The sequence below is a fragment of the Camelus ferus genome, chromosome 2 (assembly GCF_009834535.1).
Source record: "Camelus ferus isolate YT-003-E chromosome 2, BCGSAC_Cfer_1.0, whole genome shotgun sequence".
NCBI classification, from domain to species: Eukaryota; Metazoa; Chordata; class Mammalia; order Artiodactyla; family Camelidae; genus Camelus; species Camelus ferus.
Genome location: NC_045697.1, coordinates 83,883,102 through 83,907,665, shown reverse-complemented (window position 1 = coordinate 83,907,665; position 24,564 = coordinate 83,883,102). Strand labels below are relative to the sequence as shown.

Genomic DNA, 24,564 nt, shown 5'->3' with positions numbered 1-24,564 from the left:
CAGGAGCATCTCTTAATCGTATGTGATCCCGTATTTGCATGAGTGAGTGTGATGACTTGAGTTGTTTATCACCCAACTCTTTGGAATCCTGGAACAATTACTAACTCTGAAGCTGTGCTCTGGATTTGTTGGAGAAACAGATGCTACTCTCCGTTTGCTTTCATCATGCTGTAACTCAAATGCATTTTCAGAGGTTTTTTTTTTCCCCCATGGTTAGAGTTAGGATGCTCTATGATGACTCATCCTGTTTTCTTCCCCAGATTTATATTCTGATATCCAACTGGCACTTTTCATTGTGTATTCTAGTACTGTTAGTGTGATAGTGTGTCCCATCAAGTTACCTCTACCAAATGCAAAGTTTTATTTCTTCTGTTTTAGTTTATGTTTAATGTTAAAATGATTTCTTTATTTTCCTCTTTCCCATCACTGTGATGGTCAGATAATGATGCCAGAGCCTGGCATTGGGAAGTCTGTGATGATTAAAGCAAGTGAGAAGAACTTGTTCCAGCCTGTTTCTTCCTCTCTTCCTCATTCTAATTTGTATTTTTAACCTAATATCTTTGCATCCTCTGTCTCTTCACACTTTCATACTCTTCTAAACTCATGCCCGTCCCTTGCAGGTGTGATGAAGCCAGCAGGGCCTATGGGGGCTGCTGCCCCCGGGGGGATGTTGTCTCAGGGCCATCCACCTCCGGGACCTCATCAGTTTGGCCAGAATGGAGCTCATGCCCAAGGTCATCCTCCTCAAAGGTGAGACAGATGCCAACTCTCATTTTTATTTTACATGTGAGGTAATTTTAGTAAAATTACCTCACATGTCCTTCTAAACTTGCACGTTTATTTATTGAAAATTTGACCTCTTGATACTACCCACACCCTCGAAAGCATCTACTGGAAAACTGCCCTAGGAAACCAAGCATTTAAAAAAGTTAGGAGGGAAAAAATCCAATACTAGTACATATTTTAAAAAATATGAAAATTTACTTGTGTCAATACCACACATTTTAGTTTTGGGTTACATGTAGTCATCTTATTGTAGCGTTTGTGTTAATCTCCAATTCCTTCAATGCCTATGGCTTGTGTTCCCCAATGAAATTTTAAAACACCTGGTCTGTTGAATCCTTTGTAGGATGGAGCTCAGTGCCAGTAGGTGTGATAAATATCTTTTAAAAAATTTAATCAGATTAGGGCTAGTGGTAAAGACTGTGGATTTGATGTGGATGCCAGTGAGGGACTCTTGAAAGGAAGCTGATAGTAAAAACAACACAGGAAAGAAATCTTTTGTTTGTGTTTATGCGTTAAAGAAGGGAAAAGTTGGAGACAGGCCTGGAGAAGCCAAGGGATGAGATGTGGGAGATGCTGGGAGCCCTGCAACCCCTCAGGACCGTCCCCTGGAAAGGGAGCCCGCATCACACCTGCCCTGCTGGAAAGCTGGTTATTGTTTGTCCTGCGAGGCGCTGCTGCTGAGAATCCAGTGCCAAGCTGTAGACAAGTGTTTACACTGGAATTTCTCCAAGGATTACCCAGAGACTTTGTTTCCCAGGTTGTCCGGCTGCACAGTTGGGGTGGATGGGGGTTGGGGGGAGTAACCCCTCTGAAGGACTCTGGACCCTGCTGATGGTGAGGCCATTAAGTTACCCTTTCAAGGAGCCTACAGTCCCTCATATTGGGAAAACTCCCTCTGGAATGTCTCTTATCATCAAGTTCATTCTCTTACAGGGCATTTGTGAGATTGATGTTTCCTGGCTCTTGTTTGTTGTGATAACATTTGCCATTGAAATGGTAGCTCTGAGATGCAGAGTGAAGGTTAATGCAGGGAGCGGTGGATGAGTGAGCCCGAGTAGTTTGGTTTACATGGGACTGTGGTTTGAACAGGGAGCACAAGGTCAAAAAGCCGTACTTGGGACCTGCCTCCCCGGGCCCTAGTCTCAGGAGCATGGTGGTGGGGCTTGAGGGGAGAGCAGAAAGAGTGAGCCAAGATGCTGCCACCCCTGGTTCAAGCTGTTAGCTCACAGAGTAATGTTGGTGACATTCCTGGGCCTCTCAACCTCAGTGTCCTCACTGGTAAAATGAGGAGGTAGAATTCTCAGTCCAGAGGATAGGGAGATGATCTGGAGAAGTACATTGTTGTGAATTGCCAAGCAGGTCAGATTTTTTTTTTTTTTTGAGGAAATGCAAAAATCGAACACCTGCTTTGAAGTTAGAAAAGATTTGGTTCACTGGTGTGAGCCTAGATTAGATTCATCTTTTTGGCTGTTTCCATTTGTTTTGCATGAATTAGATTGTTTAGGTGTAAGTAAAGCTGAGACTTTGCCATCAGACAGATCTTAGCTGTGTGGTTGGGAGCTCAGCACAGCATCCACACGGTGCCAGGTAGAAACTCTAGGGTTGGGTCTTGTTGATACTCTTGGCTCAGTCAGTTCCTGGCTGGACGAGTTACTCTGCCTCTGTGCACCTTGGTTCCCTCATCACAATTATAACAATAATGGTGGGGTTGTGAGGATTTGATCATTAATGCATACAAGGAACCTTGCACAGTGCACAGCGTCCATGAGAGACTCAATGTGTGTTGAGTGGAACACCATTTCCACTGGATATGGAAAGTCTACTGTCTGTAGCTTGCCCTTCGTACTAGCTCAGTGTTAGCACCCATGACAGCTCAATTTAGGAATTTGCTTTCATTGTGATTCCCAGGGAAGCACTGACAGATTTTGCCCCATCTCCTCCACTTCCTCCACTATTCATTTGCTTTAATTGGAACTGTGGATCAAAGGTTGCGAATGGGGTTAAAAAATGGTAAAGGCTAGTATTCAGGCCAAGCCTTCATGGTGACCCTGCTGCCTGCCCTCATGAGACCTGTGTCTGTGTATACAGTTCGGTGCCAGGCCAAAGGGTGCAGTGACTGTGCAGGTGAATCACACCAGTGATGACAGGTTGTCAGAGAGCAGAGACCACATACGACCTTTCTAAGGTGGTCACAGCACATCATGGAGTCCTTGTACTTAGAGGACCCAGGGTAGAAATCTCTTAAAATTTTACCATTATCTAAACTGCCGAATAAAACAAGATCAATTCAGAGTCTTCATGTTGATTTCAATTTTAAAATGGATAATTTTTGTTTTTAAATATTTGCGATTTCAGAGGTAATGTTTCATAAAATTTAAAAAGGCATACCGAGTCATTTGTCTTTTTGATCTTGGCTGAGGCAGAATAAATGTGGTAAACTTGTAAGTGGTACTGAAGTTATCTACAAAGGGTTACTGCTGGAAGGATTTAATCTATGAAATGAAATCAATAACCGACAACTCCATTTTTTAATTATGAGGAGAAGAGCCAGTTAGTCAATTGTAATTGTTCTGTTTTGACTAAGACGTGGCAAACTGGGAGAAGCGAGGGTGGGAAGGAGGCTCATCTTCCCAAACTGAAGCTATTATGGGGTGAATCTATATTGGCTGCAATGGAAAAGGAGGAAGCAAGAAAAATAAGAGAAATACATAACTGCTTCTCTTTTTTTGTGTGTGTGGGAAGCAATGATATAATTTGGCAGAGTTTTTGTTTTTTCTATTCTATGGGCCGAGAATTTAAAGTCTAGATTTTGTATCAATCAAATCTTGAAGAAATTGGCACCTCATCTCCACATTCTAATAAACTTCATCATCCATCTCACTTCTTGAGTAGTTCGTTGCAAACTTGAAAATGTAAAGTGTTTGAGGTTGAGCAGGCTACAGACAACTGAGTCAATTCTCTAGAGGTTTAGGGTTAAATTTAAGGCTAAATTTTCATGTTCTATTAATTCTCTGGTTGTCATTATTGACTATTTTTGAAACTTCCTTCTTCTGACACTCAATGAAATGGTAAATTAAAAGATATATTCGAATGTTTCTCAGCCCAGAAACACGTTAAATGAAGTAATCAATGAGAGCTATTTAAATCTATATGATTTTAAATTCTAACCACATTATGTTTACAATAGGGAAAGGATGGCTCCATTCCCTGTGTTCATTTTTATGACTGAAAGCTAAGAGCTCCAGGAATTACATGGCTTGCCTGTGCTCACACACTGGGTCTTCAGGCTAGGGGTCAGGGGACCTGGATTCTCACCTGAGCTCTGACACCTACATGTTGGGTGGCCTTGGATAAACTAATTTAGCAAAGTAATGAAAGTGAAAAATATTAAATCACTTTGTATGTTTAATATGTTCTGTTAATTTCTTTTTCCTTATATATGTCAGTTTAAAATTTTTTTATTAAAAATTATTTAACAAAATTTACTCTTTTAATACTATTTTATTTTTATTTTTAAGTTGATAATATTGCTTTTAAAGTCCAAATCTGTTTAAGACTTAGATTGATCAGAAAAAAAGTTGTGAATTTCTGACACCTAACTCCTAGGATGTATATCAAGCAATGAATGATAAGTCAGTACTTATGGGTCAGAAAGTAATAACTAATTGTTGTACATGGTCTCATTCTATATTTTAAATCTTTAACCTTTTGTTAAGTTAAATCCTTGAGGATGCTTGTCATAAGTTCTATTTGAAACATATTTTACTCTACCTGTACTATCTCTGTAAAAAATGATTCACAGATTTTCGGTTTTAAAAATATTATTGACATTTGTGAAATATCTCTGAACATGTTTTGAGGAATTTTTTCCCCAAACGATTGAATAACACTGCCCCTTCCCCCTATTAACTGCTGGCTAACCCAAACCCTAACCATACCTCACACTGCATCCCCTAGTATATTCTTATGGAGTATGCAGGGTCTGCCTGTGTGAGGTGTTTCAGATGTCTATCTCCCATGAATAAGTTTTAAGAAAAGGACAAGAAACATCATTTCTTGAAAAAAAGAAATGATTTCTTCTTATGAAGCAGTGGCTTTACAAAAACATGTCTTTAAGAAAGTTCTTGAAATCCCTTCTAAGTGATCACAAAGATACAACCACAAAGCATTTTCGTTTTCTTGATTTCTGTCCTGTTGACCGTGAGCCCTCATATAGATAAAACTGTGATGGGCTCAGCTTCCCAAGATGATTTCCAAAGCTTGTTCTGAGTTTACATCTGAAATTTTGGGGGTGGGGTGAGGGGGGGCAGCAGCTAGGTATCTTGACATGTTTAGCACATGAGCATATATATGGGATGATGCTACATGATTCATTCTGAGCTCACATTGAGGTTATTTAAAGATATAGCGTATACTATCAGTCATTTTCCTAGTGCCGCCTAGATTCGCTGATTTAATTTTACAAGTTATTGACATTTGTTGTATGTCATTTGCATGTGAGACCGTATGCTATCAACGCCCTTTTTCTCTCTCAGATTTCCTGGCCCTCCACCTGTCAGCAGTGCAGCCCCCTCCTATGCACCACACTCGCCGTCTACACAGTCGTCTTATCCAAGTCCGGTGTCCACTTCATCCGTCGCCCAGCTGGGCAGTCAGCTCAGCACTATGCACATCAACAGCTATGGTAACAGTTTCATTATCGGTGCTCACTGACTGCCTTGTCTCATGAATATTTTTAGTGAGAAAGGCTTTCTTCAGTTTCAAAATAGACGTACCTCTGGCATACCATACTGAAGCAGGTTTTTGGACATTTTCATCTAAATCATATGTATTCTGTATGGCAAGCATTATTTTTTTCCAAATCATGCTGCCATATATTTCAGGATAACTGCAGGACCCTCAGAATACCTTAGACCAATAAAAAACAGAAAATACTGACTTCACAAATAAACAGTCCAACAGTGAAATTACTTTAAGAAGTATGAGGATAGTTTTAACGCTGTGTTTATTATGAAGCCCCCAAGTCAAAAATATAATCCTCATTGTTTCACAGAGCATTTTAATTCTGTATTTAGATCTTGGGGAGAATGGAAGCTCACATGTCATGAGGCAAAAGAGAGAATAATAGGAGAGTAAACAGTACTGAGATTTACATCAATAAAAATGCTTTATATTTAAGGAGTCATAGAAATCGCCCCTGTAATAACAACGTAGTCAGCCATTTATCTTGATGAAGGATGTTTCCGTTACTTAAAATTAGTTTCTTAAAAGTATCCATAAAAACTCCTTAGAGTATTTCTTTTTTCTAATTTCAAAATGGATAAGTGTCCAAAGCAACAGCTCAATTTCACATAATCAGAGAAAGGAACAGGTAATCTGGTTTTACAACGATTTGCAGTATGATTGGATAGAGTGTTAGTGGCCCATCCCTTCTCCTTGGTTATGTCTACCTAGTTCCAAAATCCTTTTGATCAAATCCGCACAGGCTGCAGATAACTTACTGAATGTATAAATGACCTGAATGAATAATGCTTGTTATGCAAAAAAAAGTTTTTCTTCTGTATGATTTTCTATATTTTGTAGCAGATACAGTTCCTTAATTAATGCCATGTATCATGTGAAGTGAATGCAACTGAATTAAAATTTATCTTACTAATTTTCTCACTATAATTATAAATGTTGCTTTTACATTTTTTAAATTCTCCACTTGTGTAAAATACCTCAAATAGCATTTGTGTCACTTTCTAAACGATAATTTCATCTTGTAGGGGAAAAAAATAGTGATTTGTGAAGGTGCCTTCTTGCTTTATTAAGGAAAACAAGTGTCCCTGTTGTCTACTTGGTAGAAGTTAAAGAGCTGAGAAATGTGGCATTCAGGTGGGCTGGCTTTCTTTTTTTGCCTAGGTTCGGGCATGGCTCCCTCTGGCCAAGGTCCCCCTGGCCCTCCATCAGCACCGTCATTCCAGGGTCCTCCCCGACCTCTGCAGCCGTCCATTGTGCAGCCTGGATCTCAGGTTCTCCCACCACCACCCACTGCACTCAATGGCCCTGGTGTCTCACCTTTGCCTCCGTCGGCACCCAGACAAGACGGGCTCCCTGGGCCTGCTCCTCTGAATGCCCAATACCAGCCCCCGGCTCTTCCAGGACAGACCCTGGGCCCTGGATATCCTCCGCAGCCAGGTAAGATGGGCCGAGCTCAGAAGAATGCCTTTTGTGTTACCTTAATTGGAAATCAGCTTTGTTCCTATGTTACTAGACCACTGTCACTTGCTATTTTTGAATAGTGTGGCAAGTGCAGCAAATGCAAAAAAAGGGGAACCGTAGGTATTCACACTTAACTCCTTGCCTTATTTAAGATGAAAAATGCAACATGCTTGACTGAACAGCATAATAATGTCAGTGAGTGCAACATCTGGGATTTGGGGTTATAGTCATTTCTTTGTAAAATTCTTTCCGAGCAGCCAACTCTGGCCCCCAGATGGGAGGTGCGCCGCTCTCCTACCCAGGAGGCTTCCCTGGAGGTCCTGCACAGATGGCAGGTCCACCGCAGCCCCAGAAGAAGCTGGAGCCTGCCGTGGTCCCCAGCCCAGTAAGTGCTCTTCTTACTCCCACAGTCTCCCTCACAAAGGACCATTCTTCATTCATTGTTCTCAGACACTCTTCAGTTTGTGAGCATTTATCCTGTCCTTTATTGTCAAAGCACAATACCCATCACATAGATAAGGCTTGCTTCCTTCTGGGTATGTATGGGGGTGGGGAGGGTGGGATATGGCATACCAGCGGCTCCATGAGAGAGACAGCCTGTGTAGATTTTTTGGTATCATATAAGCTTTGCAGTATCTATTGATGTTTATATTCACACATATTGTCAGTATTTATTGAAATTTAATGAATAATCAGTAAGAGTATATTCTATATAGAAATGCTATTTTAAATAACTAAAGGACCCTTTTTAGGATCCCCATAGGAAAGAAAGTACAAAGTATTTTACATGTTAAAAAAATTGTTTTAAATAAAATTAGAGCTGTAATTTAATTCTGCACCCAAGTGATTTTCTTTGAAGGATTACTCTTGAGTTACTGTATCAGTCATCTTTTATTAGGTTAGTCTGCATAACAGATGATCCCCAACTTTGCTTGTAACCACAAAGATTTACTTATCCCGTAGGTTACATGTGGGCTGCAGTAGGTGCAGTTTGGTTTTAAGTTCTGCTCCATGTGCCCTGATCACTCTAGAATCCAAGGTGAAAGCACCCCTGCTGGGGACATGTATTCTCATAACAGAGGGAAAAAAGGAGGAAAACTGGCCAAAAGGTGTAATAGCTCTTAAAGCTTTCAATCAGATGTGGCACGTGTCACAACAACTCACTCCCTTGGCCAGAGCAAGTCGTTTAACAGAGCCCGATGTCAGTGGGGCAAGGATGAAAACTCTTCCCTCAGGAGAAACTGCAAGTCTTATGGCATTGAGCAGGGATGTGAAGTCCTTTGGAATTAAATTGTCTACAGGAAACTTTCATTTCTGATGTGGTTCTATAAACATGAGTCGAAAAATTTAGAAAGAGACTAAAGAGCACGAAGAGCTACCTTATTATTTAACTTTTGCGTGTAACAAGCCACGACCAAACTCAGTAGCTTACAATCACTGTTTATCAATGCACATGAGTCAGTAGGTCCTCCGGGCAGTTCTGCTAATCTGGGCCAGGCTCAGCTGATTTTGGCTGGGCTTGCTCTGTGCTTCTGGGGTCAGCTAGAGGCCTGGCTGGAGCCTGAATGGTCTAAGATGGTGTAAGAGTTTTCTGTAGTTGCTGTAACCAGGTACCACAAACTGGGTGGCTTAAAAAGACAGAAATTCATTTTCTTCCAGTTCTGGAGGCCACAGGTCTGAAATCAACATGTTGGCAGGGCTGTCCTCCCTCCAAAGGCTCTCTGGGAGAATCCATCCCTTATGTCTCCCAGTGTTTGGTGGCTTCAGGCATTCCTTGGCTTGTGGCCCCATGACTTCAATCTCTGACTCTGTTGTCATATCACCTCCTCCTCTTCTCTGTATCTTTTCCTTTGAGTATCCATCTCAAAACTCCGTGTTCCTCTACATAATATTTCATTTGATTTCACTAAGGGCCCACCGTGATAATCTAGGATAAGCCCCTTCTCTTGCGATCCTTAATTTAATCAATTCTTTTGCCATATGAAGTGACAGTCACAGGTTTCAGGGATTAGGATACAGACATATCTTTTAGGGGTTACCATTCAGCCCACTATAAATGGTGTCATTCATGCATCTGGTATTTGGTACCCATCTGTTCGCTGGGGATGACTGAGTCCTGTCACTGAGCAGGACATCCTGGGTTTGTTCCCTTGGCAGTGCCAGAGATCCAAGAGGGAAGGTAGGAATACATAAGGCCTTTGGGGGCCTTGGCTTGGAACTGACACATTTCCTCATCTGCGACATTCTCTTAGCCAAAGCAAGTCACAAGACCACCTCAGAGTCAAGAGGTAGAAAAATAGACCCTGCCTCTTGATGGGGTGAGCTGCGAAGTCCTTAAAAAGAGCACCAGTACAGGGACAGGTGGAGGATTTTGGCTATTTTTGTAATCTCCCACTTATTCTATATTTATTTGAGTATAAGCTTGAAGATTTGTGATAAAGTGTCTGATGCTGTGTTAGAAATTAAATTTTAGTCACTCTTAGTGCCCTTTTGATGATCATATTACCAGCCATTACTTTTCTAGTTTAATATTTATTATTTGATTATTCCAGTTGGAGAAGTCTCATGTATTTACATGATTTACGTTTTGTCTTCTTGTTTCTCTGCGTATGTATAACATCTGCAGACTGTTTGCCACTGCCACTTAGTTCTCTGAAGTTTTTTGCTCCTGGTTCATTGTTAATCTCTCCAGTACTGTTTCTGTTACAATTATTGGCAATTTTTCTATCCATCTGTAGAGCTTTCCATTTCCCTGGCCTCTCACTTCTCGGTCTTCTTTTCTTCCAATGTGCTTTTCATCTACCCTACTTCAGTTACCCAGGGTCTTACCATAGGTCCTGTCATTAGCAATCACTGTGCACCTTCCAAGTCTCAGGTGAAAGCATCCACTCCTCCAACCATCCTGCCTCCTGTCTTTTCAGCTCATTCTCTTTAGGACTCAAAACTCCAATAATAATCCACCCCTCAGGATTTACCACCTACCCCCCTTTCTTGACTCATGTCACCTTATCTTCTCACTTCTCTCATGCTGCTTAGATTAGTGATCCATGATTATAAATCTGTCCCTTGCATCTTCTACCCTCAACTCCTTTGCCCCCTCCTTCCACTGAATTCACCTAAAAAATTCCCATTTGTTGTTAAACCATCTCTCCACCTATTCCATCACAGATGCTGAGGCAACTTGAGAAAGATGCCCACCGTACTTTCTGGTCTTTTTCAATTCACAGCCGTTAAACTGAAGTGAGCCTTTAGTTGTGTGTTTATGAAACCTGGCTGCACAAAAGAATAACTGGGCTGGAGCATTTAAAATGACTGATGCTTTGCTCCCAGCCTCCCAAATTCTGATTTAATTGGCCTGGGCACTGGGATTTTTCACAGTTCCTCTGTTAACTCTAATGTATAGCAAGTTCAGAGACTATCACCCAACTCAACTGACCCTCCCATTTTCCTGGATGACTATCATTTCTTCTCTCTTGAAAACCCTAACACTACCTTCCCCTATTCTGACTCTTTAATGATAACCTTGCTTCTTATTCCACCGAGAAAATAGAAGCAATCCAAAGAGAACCTCTGCATGCTCCATGGAAGGAGATTGTATCTGTGCCCATTTCTTCCCCTTCCTCCTGTTACTGGGGGTAAGCTTGTCCGTACTCCTAACTATGCCATCATCTCCACTTATGCCCTAGATCACATCCCTTATGGCCTGTCAAGAACAGCCCTCCAGAAAACATCCCCTGTATCAGTTAGAGTTCTCAAAAAAAAAAAAAAAAGAACCCCAAAAACAAAACCAGTGAGATATGTGTCCATGTATGGAAAGAAATTTATTTTAAAGAATTGGTTTACTCAGTTTTTGGAGACTGGCAAGTCCAGAATCTACTGGGCTGACCAGCATGCTGGAGACATGGGGAAGAGCTGATGCTGCAGCTCCAGTCTGAAGGCATCTGGAGGCAGAATTCCCTCTTCCTCCGGGAACTCAGTCTTTTAAGACCTTCAACAGATTGGATGAGGCCCACCCACATTATGGAGGGTTCTCTGCTTCACTCAAAGCCTACTGATTAAATGTTAATCACATTTTTCTTCAAAATTGAAATATAGCTGATTTACAAAGTTGTGTTAGTTGTGTTGTGTTAGTTTCTGATTACAGCATAGTGATTCAGTTGTACATATATATATTCTTTTTCATTATAGGCTATTACAAGGTATTGAATAGAGTTCCCTGTGCTATACAGTAGGACCTTGTTGTTTATTCTGTACATAGTAGTTTGTATCTGCTGATCCCAAACTTTCAATTTATCCCTTTCCCTCCTTTTCCCCTTTGGTAACCGTAAGTTTGTTTTCTATGTCTGTGAGCCTGTTTCTGTTTCATGAATAGGTTCATCTGTGTCATTTTTTTTAGATTCCACATATAAATGATATCATACGCTGTTTTTGTTTTTCTCTGCCTGATTTACTTCATTTAGTATGATGATGTCTATCTAGGTCCATCCACGTTGCAGCACATGGCGTATTTCATTCTTTTTTATAGCTGAATAGTATTCCATTGTATATATGCCACATCTTCTTTATCCATTCATCTGTTGATGGACATTTAGGTTGCTTCCATGTCTTGGCTGTTGTAAATAGTGCTACTGTGAATATTGGGGTGAATATATCTTTTTGAATTAGAATTTTCTCTGGATATATGCTTAGGGTGGGATTGCTGGGTCATATGGTAAGTCTATTTTTAGTTTTTTAAGGAATCACCATACTTTTCTCCATAGTGATCACACCAAATTACATTCCTACCAACAGTGTAGCAGATTTTCCTCTTCTCCACACCCTCTCCAGCAAAATGTTGATCATTTTAAAAAACACCTTCAAAGCAAGATCTAGAGTGGCATTTGAAACTGGGTACCACGGCCTAGCCAAGTTGACACATAAAATTAACCATCACATCGCTTCTCTCCTGTGTTATCTTTACTTATTTGAAGATGAACTTCATTTTTTCCCTGTCTAGATCATTATTATCAGAATATAAACATTCTGTACCACCTCTCATTGTTAATAAAAGAAGCCTCCTTTGTCCCTTCCCAGTATCTAGCCAGTTTCCTCCTCATTTTGTGTCTCTCTTCTACAGCAAGAAACCTCCAGAAGACTTGCCTTTACCCACTGTCTTTGGTTCATTTCCTCCTATTCCCTCCTGAACCTGCTCCAGTTTAGATCTCAGCCCCACCCATACTGTGCTTGTCCAGGTCTCTGGTGACCTCCCACTTCCAAATCTTATGGCAAATTCTCAGATCTCTTCTGTCCTGACCTGTCAGCAAGAGATATGACACATCTGCTCATTCCATCCTCCTTGAAACACCTTTTCAGTGGGATTACAGTGTCCCCAACACATACACAGTGTGCACTCATATTTTTGTTAAATGAATATTAAGAACCAAAGCAGTTAGCAGTGTATCATGTCATTCATCCAAAGCCTTTAAAATACACATGTACAAATCAGTCCAATGTTATTTTATCTTAAAAGTAATAGCAACACCACTCACTCATTTACAGCTCTTTTTACTTCACTGGTGATCTTTCTTGTCTCCTTAGTTGGTTTCACCTTATCTCTCTGACCTCCTAGTGTTAAAAGTGTCCCAAAGTCTTTGGACCCATTAATTTAGAGTACTCTAAATGAATCCATTCTCGTGGCTTTAAATAGGAATGCAGATTTTCCTGGTCCAGACCTTGTCCCTGAAGTCCAGATTCCAGCCCCAATTATTCTGGTTCATCTGGTCAAAAAACTAGGAGTCATCCTTGATCCTCTCTTTCTTGCACATCTCACATTTAGTCCTTCGGCTAATTCTACTGCTTCTGCCTTTGGTGCTCATCCTGGTCCAAGCCTCTACCATCTATCCACCTGGATTATCATAAGAGCCTCTTAATTGGTCTTTCTGCTCTTCCAGTCTGTGATCCATTCAGATGCTAAGTCAGATCGTGTCCCGGCTCATAACACCCCCACAACAATCCTAGTTAAAAACCGCAGTTCTTACCATGGCTTGCGAGACCCTACGTTATTTGCCAACCCTGACATCTCCCACCCCTGCCACACACATGCACACGCACACACACACCCCCTTCTGACCTGGTCTCTTACCACTGTTCTCTGTCACTTTGCTTCAGTCACACCAGCTCCTTGTTACTCCTCAGACACACCAAGCATACTTCTGCCTCTAGGCCTTTGCACTTGCTGTTCCCTCTGCCTGGATTCTCTTCCCCTACATACAACAGGGCGTGGCTCACTCCTGCATTTCCTTCACGTCCTTATTGCTCGTCCTCAATCCCCCTGTGCCCCCTGTCCACGTCACTTTATAACCACAGGACTTATTACCTGACAAAGGAGCTATCTTACTTGTACATGTGTTTATGGCCTGTCTTCCATCCTAGAACAGATGGAAGCTCCAGGGGATCCAGGATTTGGTTTTGTTCAGTATTGTGTCCCTAAAACAGAGAACAAGGAATACCACATCATATGCACTCACATATTTGTTGAATGAATGTTAACCGCAAAAGCAGTAAGCAAGTAAATGATGTGATTTATTCAAGCCCCTTAAAATACACATATACAAATCAGTCCAATATCATATTTATCTTAAAAGTAATAAAATAGCAATGCCATATGGAGCTTGTTTATGTTCCTATTACCAAAGTAGGATGCTTTTGCTAACTAAATTAATTCTTCCTTCTGGAAAGAAAGATGTAAAATCATGTGTACTGAACTCCTGTTGCATGCCAGGCCTGAGCTGAGTGCTCACTGCAGCCTTTTTGGATGGTGGTCTTATCCACATTTTGAAAGTGTGGAACCTGGCATCACATCAGATCTCTTCCTCATTCTCTGCATCTGCAGGGAGATTCTTCAGAGGTGAAGCTCCTCCTACTCCCCTTTCTCTCACCATACCACCACGCCAGTGTGCAAATAACTCTACTTTAAGCAGCCCGCCTTAGCTGTGCACACGCACCTTACTATCTTGTTTCTCCCTTTTCCTTCTTGTTCATTTATCTCAAGACAATCAGTTTGTTTTTTTCTCTTCCCTGATTCTATTTTATGAAACCAGAATACTTGATTCATAGCAGATAAGTGTGAAAGTAATTTTAGTGGTACATTTTCTGAAGGAAAAAGAAATCTATATGATTTGAAGTAGCTTTGGCATTAGCAAAAGTCACTGTCATCAAATAGAAACCCTTTAAGAACTGAGGCACAGGCAAAATCTCTGTTGATATTTCTGTGTGTTATTTTATCTCTAAGCTGTTTTCCGAGAACATGTATTCGAGGTTTAAAAAAAAAAGTCTATTTTTAGGAATTACTAGAACTGTGAGGTTTCTTACTCTCTTTGTAGTATTCTAGCCAAGATGTTGATTAATTTGGAAATGTAATTACCACCAAGGACATTGTTTCTTGGGAGGCAGTGCTTTGTAAGTTGCAAATGGCTACTTTAAAATAAATTTTCTGGAAATAGAGTCTATTTGAAGACTGAACGCTAACTATGTTAAATATATAGATTATTATGACTTTTACGTTGCTGTTACATTGAACTCATTGATTGAAATGATGACAATAAATATTGATAATATGAAAACTACTCCAGTTAACCTTGTGGTTTAAATATAGAATGTAACTACAGTGTTTTGATTTTTTTGTTTGCTTCTTGTCTTTGGCCATGGTAACTTTTTAGTCTAGTTTTTATCTTATAGTAGTTGTGTTTGGAGCATACTCTATATCCTTAATTTATAAGAATTCAAATCAAGTGATTTTTCTGTATCTATTGAAATGATCGTGTTGTTGTGTCTTTTCTTTTGTTGATGTAGTATATCACATTGATTGATTTGCATATGTTGAACCATCCTTGCAACTGTGGAATGAATCCAACTTGATCATGGTATATAATTCTTTTTATGTATTGTTGGATTTGGTTTGCTAATGTTTTGTTGAGAATTTTTGCATCTGTATTCATTAAAGATATTGGCCTATAATTTTCTCTTTTCTTTTTGTTATGTCTTTGGTTTTGGTTTCAGAGTGATAGTGGCTTCACAGAATGACTTTGGGAGTGTTCTTGTCTATTCAGTGTTTTGGAATAGTTTGAGAAGGATAGGTATCAGTGTTTTGTGTGTGTGGTAGAATTCCACAGTGAAGCCATCCAGTACTGGACTTTTGTTTGCAGGGAGTTTTTTTAAATTACAGTTTCCATTTCACATCTAGTGATCAATCTCTTCAAATTATCTATTGCTTCTTGACTCAGTTTTGGCAGGCTGTATGTTTTTGGAATCTTATCCATTTCTTTTAGATTGTCTAATTTGTTGGCATGTAACTGTTCACAGTAATCTCTTAGAGGTTATTATTATTGTTGTTTGTATTTCTTTGGTGTTAGTTGTAATTTCTTCTCTTTCATTTCTCATTTTCTTTATTTGGGTGCTCTCTGTTCTTCCTGGTGAGTCTGGCCAGAGGTTTGTCAATTTTGTTTATCCTTTCAAAAAACCACTTCATGGTTTTTTTTCCATCTATTTTTTTAATTTCTATTTTATTTATTTCCTCAATGATACTTATTCTTTCCTTCCTTCTGCTGACTTTGGGTTTTGTTTGTTCTTCTTCTAATTCTCTTGGTATGTTAGATTGTTTAGTATTTTTCTTGTTTTTTGAGAAAGACCTGTAATGGAATGAGCTTCCCTCTTAGAAATGCTTTTCCTACATCCCATAAATTTTGTAAGGTTGTGTTTTCATTGGCATTTGTCTTAAGGTGTTTTCTGATTTCCTCTTTGATTTCATTGTTGACCTGTTGGCTTTTTAGTAGCATATTGCTTAGTAATCATTTTTTCCTCTCATTTTTCTTTTTGTAGTAGATTTCTATTTTCATATTATTGTGCTCTGAAAAGATGCTTAAAATAATTTCTGTCCTCTTAAATTTGTTAAGGCTTTTTTATGTCCTAGTATGTTGTCTATCCTAGAGGATGTTCCGTGTGTACTTGAATGTGTATTCTGATTTTTTGGATGTAGTGTCCTGTAGATATCAATTAAGTCCAACTGTTCTATTGTGTCATTTAGGATCTCTATTGCCTTAGTGATTTTCTGCCTGGAAGATCTGTCCATTGATGTCAGTGTGATAATAAAGTCTCCTAGTATTATTGTATTCCCATCGATGTATTCCTTTTTTGTCTGTTAGTATCTGTTTTGTGTATTTAGGTGCTCCTATACTGAGTGTATATATGTTAACTGGTATAGTATCCTCTTCTTGTGTTGATCCCTATATCGTTATACAGTATCTTTCTTTGTTCTTCTTTATGGGCTTTGTTTTAAAATCTGTCTTGTCTGACATGGGTATTGCTACCCCTGTTTTCTTATTGTTTCCATTTGATTGAAATATCTTTTTCTCTCCTCACTTTCAATCTGTATGTGTCTTTTGCCCTAAAGAGGGTCTCTTGTAGGCATCCTGTTTGTTTATTTAATCTGCCACTCTATCTTTTGATTGGAACATTTAGTCCATTGACATTTAAAGTAATTATTGTAAGTATGTAAGTATTAAAGTAAGTGTATATTTATTGCCATTTTAAACCTTATTTTCCAATTGATTTTGTAGTTGTTCTTTGTTCCTTTCTTCTTTTTGTTTTTGCTTTTGTGGTTTGATGGGGTTTTTTTGTTTTGTTTTGTTTTCTGGGGAGTTTTTTTGTATTATGCTTGAGTTCCTTTCCTTTTTTTTTTTTTTTCTTAGTTTAAGTACAGTCAGTTACAGTGCGTCAATTTCTTGTGTACAACACAATGTCCCAGTCATGCATACACATACATACATTCATTTTCATATTCTTTTTCATTAAAGGTTATTACAAGATATTGAACATAGTTCCCTGTGCTACACAGAAAAAAACTTGTTTTTTCTTTTCCTTTTGGTTTTTGTAATCTACTGTATATTTTTGATTTGTGGTTATCATGTTTTTCGAGTATGTTAACCCATAAACTTATCTACTTCCTTTAGACTGATATCCATATAAGTTCAAACACATTCTAAAAGATCTACATTTTTTACTCCTTTCCCCCACATTTTGTGATTTTGATATCTTATTTTACATCTTCATATTTATTCTTTTGCTGTTCATTTTGTTTATAATTGCTTTTACTGAAAAATTTTGATTGTTTTTAAAATTTATATACCGGCAGTTGAGCTAATTTTGGTTAGTTTCTCTTTACAGTTTCTAGTTCTTTGTTACAGTATTCTGCATTTCTAGTGATAATTTTTCTTAATTCCTTTAACATTTTTATTACCTCCTTTTTGAATGCTAGGTCTGGTAGACTGGAGAGGTGTGTTTTATTGTTCGTTCTTTCAGGGGATTTTTCTTGTTCCTTTAATTGTGAGTAGTTCCTCTTTTTCATTTTACTTAAATTTCTCTGACTATGAATTTAGGAGAAACACCTATTTACTGTGGTCTTGAAGGGCTGTTTTTATATGGGAGCATCCCTGTGTAGACTGTGTGAGTCCAGTATTTTTGGTGCAAGGGCTGTTTTTGGTATGGATGCCTGCCACATCTTTCCTCAGAGTGTGCTGGTTGTTGTCCCCTCAATAGGGTGTGTGTTTGGTGCTATGGTGACCAGAGCCTTCAATGGTTGTTGTGTGGGGCCTCCTCTTTGCTCTGTGGCTATCAGGGCAGGGTCTGCTCCCTAGTTGTTTAAGTAGAAGCCCCCAGATCTGGTTCTGAGCTGCAGAGTAAGGACGGCAGGACTGGAGCACTCCCACTGGAAAAGGAGCTACTGCGTATTCTTCCCCAGAAGCTTTCTGCCAGGGATGTACAATTCTGTGACGCTGACTGCCACCTGGTGTGCTCGCCCACAGAGGCTGCTGCTGCTGGTACTGCCACCCTGACTAGCCCTCACTGTGAGAGTGCTGATAATCAGCTGGGATGTCAGCCCCATGTCTGCTGTGTGCATGCTTCCAAAGCCCGCTGCCACCAGAGCTGCACCCCGCCTTGAGCATGTTGACAGTGGGGCCCCTATGGCAGACCTGCGCTCCATCCTCATGTGCCAACAATGGCAGCCTAGAGCACACTCCAGTCCCCTTGGGCTATCTCTGTGCAGCCAAACCAAATCCCCTCCCTGGGCCTGTCTGCTGAAGTCAGAGTTTCAGTGCCCAGCCACTTTGCATACCAGCAGGTGTGTGTCTTGGGCTGGGAAGTGTGGGACATGGCAGCTGTCAGAGTCAGTCCCTCTCTACCCTGCCCACCAGCAAACCAGCACCTGCACACTCCTCCCGAGTGAGGTACAGGCCTCTCCAACTCCCTGACTGTCCCAGCAGACCTCCCAGCAGGTGCAGGAGGTCCCCAGGGCGAGGAAACCTTTCCTCTTTCATAGCTCCTTCCCAGGGGCACACCGTCTGTCCTGATTCCTCCTCCTTTTTATTTTTTCCTTTCATACTATGCGGTTATGTGGGGATCTTTCTTGGTTGTATAAGAGATCTGCCAGCTCACAGTTGCTATTCTATGAAAATTGTTCCACATGTAGGTATATTTTTGATGTATTTGTGGGAGGAGGTGAGCTCTGTGTCCTTCTACTCCTCCATCTTTCTCTCCTGTCGTGTTAATAGTTGTGTTAGGACTGTAAAAACTGCATATACTCCAGTGCTGCATATTCCAGTGTGGGCACTCATCTCATTTCTCCCTTTTCCCCTCTTCTTTTTATCTCTTCTTCTTCTTCTTCTTCTTCTTTTTTTTTTTTTTGTCCCATCGTCTGTTGTCTCTTTTATGAAGAAGGAAGTCAGGGCAGGGAGAAGATAGAGAGGAAGAGGAAGATCCTCTTATTACTAGAATTTCTTCTTGGCTCCACACAACTAGATTTTGCTCATTATTTTCATCCCTAGATAGTTACAACAGAAAGACAATATTTTAGCTCTATATTCTTCATTAATAACTGTTTTAGTAGAAAAATATGTTTCCAAACTAAAGGACAAAACTTAGGGGCTTTTGTTTCTTCTGATTTTTATACAACAGGCAAAAACTGCAAACTTGATATTGTGTGTTTCTTATGTCTCAAGGAGCAGGGGTGTGGCGGGTGAAACTTGAAAGGCAAACTGAAGATCAAGAGGGATTTGAGGGGAAAAGTTAAGGCTTCTTTTCGTAATCATTTCTTCTGAATTTAATTATTTTTAGACTTTAAGTGTTTGAACTGTAAAAAAAAAAAAAAGTATTTTCTTTGAAAAAGTTATTTTCAATTTCTTTCCCTACAAGAATCTTTTTCTAAAATATTCTTACCCATGATCGCAAGAAACAAATTGAATAAAAATCAAGTTCTCTGGAAGATCAGGGTCAGAGCTCAGGTTATTACAGAATAGAACTTGGAAGCTACTCATCTAAAATTGTGAAAGTAAACAAAAGTGGAACTGAAGACATGATAGGTTCTCAATGAGAATTTGATCTGAAATGAATCGAAAGGATTTAGAAAATGCTGTTTTGTGTATGTATGACTATTGAGAGGGGAATGTTGGGGAGTCTTAACTTATTTTAACTTGCTCTTGATATCTTATTTATCAGATCCAGGTGATCGAGAATGACAGAGCCACCAGAGGGGGACAAGTTTATGCCACCAACACCAGAGGCCAGATCCCTCCCCTCGTCACTACAGATTGTGTGATACAAGACCAAGGTATTTCTTTTCAGTTATGTTTTTGATAGAGGTCTTAGTATTTCTCACTATTTTTTTAAGCAAAAATACTGACAGTCTTCAGTAATGCTGTCTCTGGTGGGCAGCCCTGTATAACTTGTAACAGAAACTAATTTGCTATCAGTCAGTCAAGCATGGAGAAGGTACTGTCAACTGAGCTCTGTTCTCTGCCTGTAGAGGTCTAGAGTTTCTGGTGAGATACAGCACAATATAGCAGTTTAAGAAAATTTAAATTTTAATGTATGGGTTAAAATTTGTTTGTGCCCCACTTTGGTTTACTTTATTTAGTACAGCGGACACCTGGCAGGGCGGCATGAGCAGAGCAGTAGGGGATTGCATACTTGAGTCCGCAGACCTGGTTCTAGCCCCAGTGATGTTTTCCAGCAGGTCCTTTAACATTTGGGGTTCTGTGTTCCCACTTTTGAACTGGATGGGGAAAGGCTGAGCTTTGTCTCTACTGACTCTGTCCCACATCTGCTATCAGTTTTATACATCTGTCAAGCCTTGTTTGATCTTTCTGAGAATATATTATTCTGTTGTTGATGGCAAGTTAAAATACAGCCTGATGAAATGTGATGTCTCAGATTCTGAGTATACCATTTTAATGGGTCGTAACTCAGTTCTAGAAATATGACATTGGCATACAAACGAGTGTATCATCATCTCACAGCTGTCAAGCCAGCCAGTTTCCAGCTGGGCTCCCTTCTCTTTAGTCCATCCACTGTGCTGCCTTCAGCACTGTCCTTAGAGAGCAGGTAGCGCAGTGAGGCAAAAAGAGCTCTGACTGGGAGCCTTGCACATCTGCACCCACATCCAGGCTCCCCTCTTACTGTCCTGAGCTTTGCTCATCCCACCTCCCTGAACCCCAGTGTCACCCTCTGTGAGATGTCAGGATTAAGACCTCCCCTGCAGGGCCAGTGTGAAGAATAGAGGTGACTCTGTGTGTGTGTGTGTGTGTGTGTGTGTACGCACACGTGTAAATATGCTTATATGTATGTAGGGTGCTAGACCTGTACAAGTGATATAAACTACAGATGATGTTACTGTTACAGATATTAGTATTAAAACATAATTTATCACTTCATTTCCTATTCTAAAAATGATTTCTTCCTGACTACTTACAGAATCCATTCAAATTTGTTAAATGAATTCACATTTGTAAAGCACTTAGATTGGACTAAATGAAATTGCTGATTTTTTGCTATTATTGTTGACCTACAGAAGTGGAAGCTTCATTTCAACCCAAGTTAGTGTTACATTAGTGTTTAAAATATTTATTTATTTTATTTTTTTTATGTGGATTAATTCACTTAATCCCCCTGCATAACTTTATGAAATAGGCATTGATATTATCCTCATTTTACAGAATGTGAAACTGAGGCACAAAATGCCTAGGTAACTTACCCAAGATATGTAGCTGGTGGAAAGTAAAGCTAGAATTTGAACCCTGGTATTCTGATGCTAGAACCCATGTTCTTAACCTCTCATTTACTGCTCTGTTCAGAAATAAAAGACATGGTTCTATTCTTAAATGAGTGTACAGTCTGGCAGGGAGAAAGGTAGCCAAATGTTAATCCAGTGTGATAAATGTTATACTGGAAGGATAAATGGCGTATGGCCATGGGAACTTAAGTGTGAGGTAACTAACCAGACAACCCAGCCTGTCCTGCCAGAGTGGGGACAACTAAACGGAGTCTTAAGTGAGGAGGTATAAACCAGAGCAAAAGTGGAGAGAATGGGAGAGGAGAAGGTTGCCAAGTGGCAGAGACGGGCATGCTAAGGTTTGGTGGCAGGAGAGAGTGTATGTGTTAAGGAAAGTGCAGGTTTTTTTTGTTTGTTTTTGTCTTCTTTTTGAACATACGGTGATTTTTTAAATTGAGGTTAAATACACATAAAATAAAATTTGCCATATTAATATAATTTTAAGTGTACAACTCAGTGACATTGATTACATTCACAGTGTTGTACAACCATCATGATTATCCATTTCTAGAACTTTTTCATCATCCTACACTGACACCCATTAAACAGTAGCTCCCCCTTCCTCCACTCTCCCAGCCCCTGGTGTCTCCTGTTCTCCTTTCTGTCTCTACGAATTTGCCTCCTCTAGGTGTCTCATATAGGCGGATTCATACGAAGTTTGTCCTTTTGTGCCTGGTTTGTTTGACCTAGCGTGATGTTTTCAGAGTTCATCCATGTAGCATGTATCAGAATTTCGTCCCTTGGTAGGGCTGAATGGTACTCACTTTTATGCGTATACCACATTTTGTTTAGCCACTCATCTTTTGAAGGACATTTCGTTGTTTCCACCTTTTGGCTGCAGTGAATACTCATAGTTGTGACATTGGTGTACAAGTGTCTGAGCCCATGCTTTCCGTAGTTTTGGGTGTATACCCAGGAGCAGAACTGCTGGATCATACGGTGCACGTATGGAAAGAATATGAGGCAGGAGTAGGGAGAGAAGGGAGGACCAGGAGGTGGCGGGGTCCAGATCGTCGTCATCTCTCCGTAGCCCGCAGCCCGGCCCTTGACAACACGAGAGAGCTGCCTGGCACAGAGGGCACCCCTTTGCTGTGAAGCCCCTTCGTCTGACTGGCTTATTTGCTAATTCTTACTAGTTGACTTTGTAGGATGTAATCCGGATCTGAGACACATATAATTCACAGGAATTCACAAATAGAAATAAAATGTAGAGCCAGAAGGAACCTCAGACTTTGTTTGCTTTGCTCTCTCACTTTACAGATGTGAGGGCACTAAGGCCCAGGGAGGCTAAGTAACTTGCCCAGGGCCACACAGCCGGTTAGTAGCAGAGCCAATAAGGAGAAGCACCTACTTTAAGAACATTACTCCTTTGCCTTTGGCTGCAGGGTCTAATTTAAGACTCATCTTGTCCCTTGGGTCCGTGCTCCTGCCCATCCTACAAGGCTGTGTTTAAGTACTGCGTCCTTTGTTGAGTCACCTCTGACCCATGTGGCAGACTCATTGCCTCCCTTGGGCCACTTCTTAACCGATTTGCTCTTCTGTGAGCCTTGCCAGCCATGTTGAATTATCTGTTTCATTATCATTCTCTCCTACCTCGAAGCTTCACTCTCTTCTGCCTCTAGGCCCCTAGCATGGGGCTTAGCGTCATAAATGTTTGTTGAATGAATAATTTATTGAATGCTTTTTAGTCAGATTATCCCATAAGGTTCTTTATTAAGCATCTCAGAGTTTTAAATCTTAAATCACCGAGGCTGCTGAATTGTCTACTATAACCATTCCTTTCATGCCCCACTTTTGCATACCTGCTTATAAAAACAGATTCTCCATTGCTTCTTTAAAACTTCATGTTTTGTGTGCGTTATGTTCTTGAAACAAGTTTGTTTAGTCACCTTCATGAGCTTATTCATATGCCTATTTAACTGTAAAAAAATACCTTTTTAAAGATAACAGATACTTAATTTCAATATATTGGCAGTGCTGACTAGTGAAAATTGATGAAAAATTAAAATACTCTTTAAAATATTCAAAAATTCTTATTTCCCAGTATGTGTAACATTGCATGACGACAATAACGAGGTAGATTTTGTCTAAGTTATGTGAAATATACAATAATAGGGGTTCAAGCATGTTTACATTTATTACCTAATATTTCTTTTTCTTCTATTCTTGCTGCCAAAACCCTTGTCATACCCTGTGTTTAGTATTCATGTGGATGCAGAGCAGTGGCCCGTCTACCTGTCTCTGATCTTTTTTTCCTTCTCCCAGAAGCCGTCCAGTACATTTTTAAAAATATATTTTTATTGAAGTATAGTCACTTTACAATGTTGTGTCAATTTCTGGTGTACAGCACAATACTTTAGTCATATAGGAACATACATATATTCATTTTCATATTCTTTTTAGCCATAAGTTGCACAAGATATTGAATATAGTTCCCTGTGCTATACAGTAGAAACTTGTTGTTTATCTATTTTATATATAGTAGTATCTGCAAATCTTGAACTCCCAGTTTATCCCTTCCCACCCCCTCCACCTCCTTGGCAACCATAAGTTTGTTTTCTATGTCTGTGAGTCTGTTTCTGTTTTGTAAATAAGTTTGTCTTTTTTTTAAGATTCAACGTATAGGTGATATCATATGCTATTTCGTTCATTACATTTTGAATAGATTAATTTTCTTCAAGTATTTATTTGATCATACTGCTCTAAAAATGTCACGTTATTGCCCATGGGGAAAAAAGATTGGTCTTAACTCCTCATCCAGAATTCAAGGCCTTCATGACCCAGAGCAGCTTACCTGGGATGTAGTAGAGAAGTCTGATAGGTTCTAATACCACTTTTGCCATTTACTAACCCTTTGACTTTGGTAAGTCACGTAACCTCCCAGTGTCTCAGTTTCCTCCTCTATAAAATGGGTCATGAGGGTATCAATCTCATAGACGATTGTGAGACTAAAATGAATTTACATATAACAGTCTGAGAATGATGCCTAACCCATGGGTAATTACTGTTATTATTTTTGTTGTTAGTACCATGTTTCTCCCTTTTCTCAGACCCTCTGCAGCAGAGCCCAGAAGGCTCTGGATTTAGCCTACAGTCATGTTAACTTGTCATACAGAATATTCTGTTTTGTTTCTATTTGAATTAGTTGCCATTATATAAAAATCAGAATGGTCTATGTAAAAATCCAGATTTCTAGGTGGTTCTAAAAAGTGTAAAATCTAGCAATAATAGATTGAAGATGAAAGGAAACAGCTTTCTTAGGTCAAGCCTTCCCCTCATTCAGGGCCCCTTTGTGGTAAAACGTGACCAGGGAAAGGCTCACAGCCATGCTGCAAGGTCTGTATCAGTTCAGGACCATAGACTTCCCAGCACACTGTACTTCCCAAGTCCTTTCACTTTTCCAGTCTCTTTAATAACTGTTTCACAGTCCCTTC

At 39.9% G+C, this 24,564-nt stretch overlaps 1 protein-coding gene across 2 annotated transcripts in view; it reads left to right on the top strand.

Moving 5' to 3' along the window:
- SEC24D (SEC24 homolog D, COPII coat complex component) overlaps nt 1-24,564 on the top strand; it is a 95,443-nt gene that overhangs the window by 9,259 nt on the left and 61,620 nt on the right. For both annotated transcript variants that reach the window (XM_032462503.1, XM_032462499.1), the window contains exons 3-7: nt 621-750; nt 5,322-5,470; nt 6,691-6,966; nt 7,248-7,375; nt 19,519-19,630. In XM_032462503.1, coding sequence (XP_032318394.1) covers nt 621-750; nt 5,322-5,470; nt 6,691-6,966; nt 7,248-7,375; nt 19,519-19,630 — 795 coding nt within the window. The remainder of the gene's footprint in view (nt 1-620; nt 751-5,321; nt 5,471-6,690; nt 6,967-7,247; nt 7,376-19,518; nt 19,631-24,564) is intronic.